This window comes from Echiichthys vipera, assembly GCF_963691815.1.
Source record: "Echiichthys vipera genome assembly, chromosome: 17".
NCBI lineage: Eukaryota > Metazoa > Chordata > Actinopteri > Perciformes > Trachinidae > Echiichthys > Echiichthys vipera.
Genome location: NC_139842.1, coordinates 17,041,307 through 17,051,591, shown reverse-complemented (window position 1 = coordinate 17,051,591; position 10,285 = coordinate 17,041,307). Strand labels below are relative to the sequence as shown.

General features: G+C 39.7%; 1 protein-coding gene across 1 annotated transcript; it reads right to left on the bottom strand.

Annotated features, from left to right (window-relative positions):
* Positions 1–2,251: 2,251 nt before the first annotated feature.
* On the bottom strand, positions 2,252–4,621 carry elfn1a (extracellular leucine-rich repeat and fibronectin type III domain containing 1a; the record flags this gene model as incomplete). The annotated part of the gene is made up of 1 exon (XM_083931061.1): positions 2,252–4,621. One exon carries the CDS (start codon positions 4,619–4,621, stop codon positions 2,252–2,254), a length of 2,370 nt encoding a protein of 789 aa, XP_083787187.1.
* Positions 4,622–10,285: the final 5,664 nt, after the last annotated feature.

The window sequence follows — 10,285 nt, the reverse complement described above, 5'->3', positions numbered from 1 at the left end:
AATATGCAGTATAAAAAACATGTTGCTAAATAGCTAAATGAACTAGAAACCTGACAGCTCTCAGGAGATACTGAAATGTTTTTATAAAAATAACAACAAATGGAGACTTGTCAACAGTAACATCAATAAAATGAAACAAAAGGAAATTTACACTTGTACACATATCCCAAAATCTTAAGGCGGTTGAAATATTAAGTCAGACAACCAAGTTAACACTTTATAAGATGCTTACATAACACAGTCACATCAGGCTCATGAATGCTTCATTTCACATCAATGAATAATATCAGCACCGTCATGACACACTTACATGAAATGGACGCAGCATTATGACACAGAAAAACAACAACAAATGGGCTTACAATTAGCTGCAGTTACACAAAAATGTGTCTGATGGGACGAAAAAAGAGTTGATAAAAAATATGTCACTGGATAAATCGATTCCCGAAGGTCAGCTCTGCTATCAGATTGCCGACTCTGGTCCTCACCTCAGCACACGGTACATAGAGTATGTCTGTCCTGCTTTTCATTCATGGATATTAAAGTGTAAACATGTAAACATGTATTTCGATGCAAAGGGATGATGTTTCTATGGCTAATGTGAGGCACAACCTCAAAGAGCTGTTCTCTGCTTTCTAATATACCCATGCCCTACATTGACTTACATTTAAAGTTACGAATCTTCAGTTGAGTGGTGGAGTTGAAATGCAAATGTATTGCTCATTAATGAATATGCAGGTCGTCATGAGCCTGTTTGTAATAAGTTATATAAACATCTTACAAAGAGAAAGCGTTAATATTTACTCAAAAAAATTCATGATATACAAATTCACAGCCATTAAGTCAGAGGATTCAGTTTCACATTCTCAAATTTAACTCTAGCACGTTGATATTTGTCTGGTACGTAGCTTTCATAATATACAAAAAGATTTAACAGCCTAGCAGTTAAAAACTAAATTAAACCTCTCGGCAAGCAACAAGGCCCATCCAAACATCAAACTACTTTCCTGCATTTATTGGATCAGACATTATGCCATATAATACACTGCAAGCAATATTGAAGCAAAGGAAAAAACACAGTCGTTAATAGCATTAAATAAATATGTCCTTACATAAAAGCTGCCATAGACAGATCATAATATGTATCCTTTACATTCATCCATCGGGCTCTCCTGCAGGGAAGAACAGCTGTCTCTATCTAAACAACAGGTGACAAAGTACAGTTGCCTTCCCTTTTAAATGTTAGTGATTAATAGTAGGTTCAATACCATATCCTTTATGTGGATATTATTTTTCCCCAATGTTTTCTCTTAGTAACTGATACAATAATAAAAAAAAAAATTAAAAAAGTAAAGTCAACATGGACCAGCTGCTGTTTGTTTTTACGATTCCCAGACCGTGCAGAAATATTGTAAACATTTTAGCTTTTTCTACTTTGGTACTAGAGATACAAATGATAGTTCATGAAACTGAGGATTGAGACTTTCATTACAGCATGAAATATACTGTATCTTGTCTGCATGATTCCATGCAGAGAATACTGCGTTGTGTGATAAAGGGGATATTAAAACTGAATCATCTGTATCTTTTTTTTAAAATGCATGTAAAGCTTTAAAGGAAAAAAAAGATTTTTTAAAAAACAGGCGGTGATGGTTAAAATGACAAATGACAGGTTTGAAGTGGCCGTTCTTCAGCAACATCTTATTCTAAATGAACAGCGCTCCATTTGATAAACCTGCCTCATCCACTAACACTTATCCATTTACACAGCAAACATTGCAAATATAGATACCCATATCTGTACATAGTTTTGTTGAATTAAATATATGCAAGAAGGGAAGAAAAAAGTTCTTTTTGAATGAAGGGTCCAGATAGTTCCTCAAAAGAAACATTGAGGTTTCAGTAGACATATCTTCATATAGTAGTTTCATATTACACAACAGCAAATCCACTGGCACAGGACTTGGCCATGCGATACCCAAAAACCTATAATCCATTGTAACATATATTTTATTAATTTGCAATATATTTTCTCTTTAATGAATAAAAGTTTTCTCCATGAATACTTTACATAATATGACAAATTTAAAGACTCTTCACCCCGTTTTCAGTCATAATTCACAGTCAAAAGGGAATGTGATACATGTGAGTGAGTAGTTGATTATAATATGGAAGTATCCATTGATTCAATTGTCAGAGGTTCCTGTGTCATTTCTGCAATGTGAGGTCCATTTAAAAACACCTAAAGAGGTTATGATTTCTGTTGGGATGATACACCTTTCCAGTAGTCTAAAATATCATGCAGGTCCTCGTCCTTTGCAAACTGGACTTTCTTCCGCAGAGCATGGCCCGCAGCCATGTACTCCTCATCTTTGTGCCGTTTCCGATGGAGTTTGAATCGCTCCCAGATGCTGTGTGAAGGTTTGCAGTAGTATTCAGGGCTGGAGGAGTAGCTTAGATTGTGATACTGAGATGACAGCTGGGAATATGCCAAGTCTCTGGAGCGGGAGTGAGTGAGAGGCTCCAACATTGAGGACTTGTGGCTGTCAGGTCCTTCAAGCTCCTCTATCTGAGCGTCAGGATACGAGTGCCGGTGGTCACTGTACTGACGGATCTTCTCTGCCTCAGCTCTCAGGATGGCGGCAGCAGGTGTTACAGTGAGGATGGTCTCTCCTGTTGGGGAAGTTTTCTCTATGTACTTTGATTCAGAGCGATAAGGCCTAGGGCTCCGCATGGGCCCTCCTGTGGCAGTGCTGGGCCTCTTTGGTGAGGCATCAGAGGTCCGATGCCTCTGCAGAGAGTGGTGATAGCTGTCCACGTACACTGGGGACAGGAGGCCAGATTTATTCTGTGGGTGTTCTGATAAAAGTACGAGCTGAGGCTCTGCAGTGGACACTGCTCCAGATTTCCCTTGAAAAGAAGTGGATTCCGACTTTAGAGCATCTATACAGTTGTTTATTATCTGATTGACTTTATCCACTTCTTTTGCAATGGTAGAAATCTCTGCCACCGACCCTTGGCTATTCCCAGCCATTCCCATGTCGCACTCCCTGCGGTCATGGTGGTCCATGCTTCGTACCTCCATGTAATTTCCTTTCATCATTTTAGGAGTATCACTTATCTCTTGAAATTTGTACTGCTCCATTTCAGCTGCAGAAGGTAAGTATGGCATACGTGCCATGCTCTCCCCGGCCAACAGCTGCTTCTGCGACATTCGAGAAATAGTGGCTCCCTCCAGTTCTTGTCCGTATTTGAGTTCTATTATATTTTTCTTTAGGCTACCTGCTTTTTTGTGCTTTTCATCTTGCTGACGCTTTCTTCGCAAGCAATAGTAGACCACACCCAGAAAAATGACCATGCTAAAGAGGCAACCTAAAATTGTCATAATGTAGTGAGTAGCAGTTGCATTGTTTACAACTCTATCCTTTCCATTCCAAGGGCCAGTAGTGATTGTCAGACAAGTGTGGTTGTGTCGAAGAGAATTACGTATCGAAGCGACACAGTATGTGTAGTTAGTGTGGGGTTTAAGGTTTTTTAGTTCAATGTCCTCCTTTATATCTCTCAGGTTTCTAATATCTGTGAAAAAGCTGTTGTTGTACAGAACCAGGATGTACATCTTCTTGTAGGGGTGAGGAATCTGAACAGTGATGGTGGCACCTGTATTCGACACTTGCTTCAGTTTCATCAGAGGGTTAACTTCCACGTCATTGTATGTTGTACTGATGGTAATGTCTTCTGGTTCTGTGCCTGAGGGGCAATCTTCCAGCCCACAAAGTGTGGAGTCCGGTGGGGCAGTCGCTGGCTCAGTGGGCACAGAAATAAATGGTGTCACGTAATCATCAGTACACACCGTGGTGAGCATGTGAAGTGCATTCCGATATGTTGGATTGTTTGGATTCTGGCTCAATAAACTATAACCAGAGACGCCAGGGGGGGAGTCGCAGACCATCCGCTCATTCGTCCTGTTAGGGAAAACTGAGAGCCATTTCACAAAACCAAGTAATTCACAGGAACAGTTGAAAGGGTTGGTGTACAGCTCACATGTGGTCAGTTTAGTCAAACTTGTAAACGTGGACCCATCCAACTGCTGGATTCGGTTCATTGAGAGGTCAATGTTCTCAATGTTGGGGCATTCCCAAAAGGCATTGGGTGTCACAGTTTCAATCAGGTTTGCCTGGAGGTAGAGGTACTGCAGCTTTCCTAAACCCCTGAGGATCCCCTCTGTCAGGTTCCGCAACTTGTTGAAGCCCATCTGAAGGACTTGTAAGTTAAACTGAGCAGAAAAAGCCCCATCCTCTATGTAGGAGATTTCATTCTTTGTCAGGTTTAGGTAGGTCAAGTTGGCAAAGCGACTAAGAGCAGAATAATGAATACTTTTGATTTTGTTTTCATTCAGACGAAGATCCACAATGGTGCTGTTGATATGCTGCGGGATGGCCTCATAAGGTGGTTGGTTTTGGCTACAAATCGCAAGCCATACAAAGCCCTTTTCTCCCTCAATTAACCAGCAGTCTCCACTGACTCTGCCAATATGAGTCAAATATATAATGGCTACAGACCAAAACAAGGCACTCTTCACCACGCCTAAGCTGCAGGCCATTGGTGCTTCTCTGAGAGTCATGTGCAGGGCCAAAAAATGAGAGGAGGGTGATACCGCTGTGGTTTCAGTGCAGCTGAGACGATCCTGTTGAAAAATCAGCTGGATGTTCAACTGTTCTCAGGGCCAGAAACAATCCTTTTATTTCTCTCCTCCTCATTGATGGATGGTATTGTCCCCATGTAGCAATCAGACAAAAGTTGACAATCTGTTCTTATAATGAGTTTCTTTCATTGAGGTTTGAGTGAACTTGTGATGATGCTTAATTGAGATTTCACTGTCTCAAGTTGTCTTGTGCTTTTCTCCTTAGAGGTGACCATCATTACATGGTTTCATCTTATTGTTTCTGCCACTGTCTTCCATGCTGAGTCTCTCTCATGTGCACGGAGGAATAACCTGCAAAAGACAAGAACACATATTTGACATTAATAACATTTTATCAGGATAAGAAATGTCCTTGCATGGTATATGTTGGTACTAAAACATTGCATTCAAAGCACAGTATTCATATTGACTGCATGCCCTCCTTGTTTATGCCTCACCAATTATTTGTACACAATTTAAGAGATGTTTGCAGTACCCCTGGCAGACTGCAATTTAAGGAAACTGTTAGCCAATTACCACTTGACAGGTTGAGGAAAGCAGGGTCCCTGTTTTCACACCATTAACCTGAGGACTGTCAGATGCAGCTGAGGCAGGTCAATGTTAAGAAGCTGCATTAAATCAATTATACAACACCATATGAAATTATACCTTGGGTCAGTGTAATTAGGATTACTTAGGAAAATGTAAATCCTTTTGAGCACGGATTCTATAAGAGAAAAGAGGGAAATTGAGCACAAGGTATGATAACTTGGACATTCGGAATTAAATTCTGCGTAAAACAATGACAAAAGTGGGATCTGAGTTTGTCACAGTACGGAAAAATGTGTTATTAACCACCCAGCAAAATTTGACTGAATAAAACTATCTGCAACTATGAAAAAAATAAGGTTTCAAAATCATTAAAACTATGCAGTACTCCCTTCTCTGACACTCTGGGGGTGTGTCCGCTGGAGGGGCTGAAACCACGTCTACACCTCTCTTAACTGTCAGTAATGACATGAAAAATGGATGCTTCATCTAGCTGCAGGAAGATAAACTGACACTTGTTAGATTTAGGCTAACTAGAGTTCTGTAAGTGACATTGAAGCATTTTGACAGTAAGCATATGGTGCTCAGTATGAGCACACATTTCATTGTGAAGTGGATCTTATGCAACAACAGGATGGGGTCACGATCAGGATGCTAATTTCCCATTATGCGTTAGCATTGAGCTAACCCCTGTATCCACATGTGATTTCATAAAGGCTCAGTTTTGCAAGTCAGCAGCTTGTAAAAGCGTTCTGACTTTGTGGCTTCAGTGCATCATCAAGCCTTGATTTCGGGCCCGCCTAAAAAATTCTAAACCCAACATATGTGAAAAACTGTTCAATGCTCCATCATCCAGTATTACATGAATACCACTCTTTTTCACAGCAATCATTTTCCGACATGTATAATGTGTTTTCAGTTCTGCAGAGGCCACTGCCAAAAAACATAAAAGAAACAAATTATATTTTCTTTGTTGTGCAGTTTCATACAATAAGATAATACCACTCAGTGATATAGTTTGCAGTAACAGGTAAATGGGTTGGCTTTGCTGAAAACAATTTTCTTCTAGAGATTATAGTTATTTCAGTAGATGGATTCAGAGCACAACCTTGTTCTATTATATAACCGAATCCATCGTTATTACAGCCTCCATTACTGCATTTAATTGTTCAAGGGTCAATGTACAGCTACTGACATGGATATTTAAAAAATAATTTCATCCTGCCTTCTGCTTAGGTATGCTGTAGTGCTTGAAAGACTGCAATCACCAATAGTAATGTGTGTTTTGAAGCAATCTGTCGGATCGATTTTTAAAATGCAGCAAGGGGATGTTTATACCAAATTGCAGGTTGATGTTTGTGTAGAAACTGAATGTGGTAACTGTTAGAGGAAATATTTCATCCACAGAATATTTCATAGATGCATCTTATTAGTGGAACCTTCATTATTTGTTCCTATTTGTTGCAGTGCTCAAGTCAATTTAGATGATATTATAAATAGATGTAAACACTACCCTTCCTGAAAGGGAGATTTAGTTATTTCCTCTACTGTTCAATGTCACCATATTGATGTATTTAGTGTAGTTAGTTTAACAGAAAGGATGACATTATTAAATCATTAATTTACAATTTATAAAGTAGATCAAAGAGAGCACTTTATTTAGTTCCACATAGACTACTGTTGGGCAACATCATACATATTTAAGAATAGTATTAAAATTATCTCTAATAACCACTAATTTGGAATTAGACTACTAAACAAAAAGTGGTGGAAAAGAGTACATTCACCCAGAGATATTGATATGTGTAGAAATCTATTCTTCTCTTTTAGTTCACCAGTTCCGCCTCTGATGGAGGCCAAAAGGAGTTGCCTTGTGGAGGGGACACAGGGGGTGAGAAGATGTTTTTGTGAATTAGAGGATGTGGTTCAACAGGAATAATCACTGTTGGTCACTGTTGGGATAAAATAAATGTGACAGTGTGTGGCAGAGAGAATATACTTCAATTTGAAAACCCCACCTGCCATCATCGACCTAAAGGCCAATCCTGCTGTCATTTGACCTTTTCGTGAGTTATATTTATTACATTACAATCACACAAGTGTGGTTTTCCTCATCATACATCAAGTTAGGGAAAATGTCTGCACGGAAACATAATCTTACTAATTTGTTTGATGCTAAAATTTAGTATACCAGCACCAGTTTTGAGGCCAGTGCATAGAGGTGCTGAATCCAGCATGAATGTTATGGTTCCCATGGATACTGAGCTGGAGTTGTTGTATGTTTTGAGTTTCTCTTGTCCACCGAATTACGGTTCAATCACAGGATCTTCTTGCAGTGAGGCGACATTGCTAACCACTGAACCACATCCCATCCCTGTAATGCACATTTTATATTCCCACACAAACCCTGACACAAAAAAACCCTGATAAAAACCTACAGTACATAAAAAATGCATGCATCATGTTACATTAGAATTACACTTTAACAAAATAATACCAACTAATAATAGAAGGACTAAATGCTATTGGGAAAAAAACAAGTCAGCAGCTCTGAATCATCTCCAACAGTTAACACTATGCTGCGGACTGATAAACTGATATATGGAACATTTAATGTGTCGTTTCAACGTGTTTCACATAGATTTGAGTTGGCCTAGAGGGTGAGATTATGTGTGACTCCATAGCTCATAGTTTAGCCTATTTGAGATTTGTATTCCACACATTTAATGTAAACGCAGAAACTGGTATGTCTTCATTGCCAATTCAGTATTTCTGCCTTTCAATTCCCACTCTTTACCAAATGTGGTAAATTAATGCATAACACAGCAAGCTGTTTTGCTAAGTGCTTTATGTATTTAATAAACTGTGTTTATTGGCAGTCAGCATGAAGATTTTTTCAGCAATATGAGTGTGACAAAGTTCAACATCTGAGGGCAGACCCTGATGCTGAATGGCAGTCCTGTGGAACTACAGTACAGCTAAACTACAATGCTGTGTCCATACACACTTGAAAGTGCATGGCCGCAGTTTCATTCAAAGGCATATAAAAGGCAGCATTCAAAAATACAAATGAAGGACAGTTTTGGTGCATAGAAATCGTTTCTAATTGCAATTCTCCTTGGTCCACACACTGCTAACAAATGATCTGCAATCGGGCTGAGATGAGTAAGTAAAAGCAATGGTCAGCTATTCAAGTGCAGATAAGCAGGAGAAATAAATGTTGTGGTGGCGGACACTACAACAGAATGCCAAAGGCTGCTATTACAAAACCACCTTGGTGATGACAAAAGAGCAGCAGCACCAGAGAAGCATTGAAGAAAAGCACACTCTCAAAGACCCTGGGAGGCAAGAGGTTCCAAATCAAATGTTCCATGAAATGAATATGAAAAATAAAGCTCCGCTGAATATATGGTGAGGCAAAGGATCTCTTAAAGAAAGACAGTGCCTTGTTATTACTCCCCAGTCGCTGACCTTTATTGCAAATACCGCATGGCAGAATGAGCTCACCTGACCCGATCTCTACCCCCTCAGAGTTTGGCAGTACAGCATCTTTCAGCGGTTAAATGGAAGTTTAAGTTAAGCCTGAGAAGTATCCTCTCATTAACAATGCATTGGCTGTGTTTTGTCTGTCCCAGTGACTCACTCTAGTGAGCCTTCAACTGATTCACTGCTTCGCCACTGAAAGTCATGCATAAATTACAGCCAGGCTATTTCCCTGTGTTAGGGTAAACACAAATGCACAAGTGCCTACTCACCATATGTGATCCTGTAGTTTTTGCATGCAGATTTTGAATTTAAACACTGTATCTATACTCTTGCACTTGTGTCCCAATGAATCCCCAGCATACGCCAACAAAAAACACAACTGCAGTGGGATAAACAAAGCAACCAACTAATTATTTTTTCGTGCTTTGGTTTCATGCAAATCACATCATACTGTATATGCAGATTGTCAAATGAGCCTGAGGCATCCAGCAGGGTATGTTGTCTTATAAAAGCTTAGGTATATTTACCACCACAGACCCACTTTCCATAATGGTAGCAATCTGTATAGTCCAGTGCTAGCCCTGAGTGCAGCAGGCCAGAACACCCAAGGCATCAGAGCTGAGTATATTCCCCTATCAGACACAGGCAGCCATTCCACAGTCTCTTTTCCATTTAGGCTTTATGCGCTGGGTAATGAAGGCTTTTCTTTTTCTTTTCCTCTTCTGTGGATAACCTATTGAAACCCTGCTCTTGAAGAATGATTCAAACACTGCCTTGTAAATCTGTTCCAGTTGCTCAGGGCCCGTTCATGCTTCACTTTGACTTGGTAAATCATTTGATTTTTTTATTTTCTTTTTATGAAAAATGCTACAAAATATCACAAAGGTGGCTGTAGATGTAAAGGAATAGAGGTCTATCTTTCAAATAATTATTTCTGTTAGCATGTAAAGCAACTACAGGTGAGCAAAAAATCCAGATTTTTTTTTTTTTTAGTTGCACAGTGTAAAATCACACTAGAGTTCAAATGCTGCGGTAAGGGTTGAAGTTGCTGTTGTGATATTGACAGGTTGGATGGTACTCTAAGGGGAATCTCTCAGCTGCAGTGGCTCTGTGTGTCTGGCTGGAATCTTTAAACGTGAGGCATAAGAGTCGTCCTTCCCCACACAGAGCCTCAGGACTGCTGCTCCGCCACAACATCCAGTCGAGTGTTTCTAGGGCTTGAAATCTGATTGACCACCCTAGTAAGAGACCCGCGGGAGCATATTTTAAAGGCTTAGGCAGGCTCTAGTTTAAAGCTTGATTGAAGTGTTATCATAATAAACTAAAGAATCTACGGGATCCATTGGTACCTTGTCATGCTAGCTTTTTGGAAGGAGGGCCAATATAATGCTCCAAAGTTAGACCTAAGTCTCGCAAGTGAAAAACTGCAGTGGTCCTTTTCAAACCTAACCTGACGATATATGAATGAAATGAGTTCTGTTGGTACCCACAAGTCTCCCCTTACAGGCAAGCCCACTTTATGCTAACCCCTGAGTTTCTCATGCAATCTATTTTTTGGCATATTCTAAA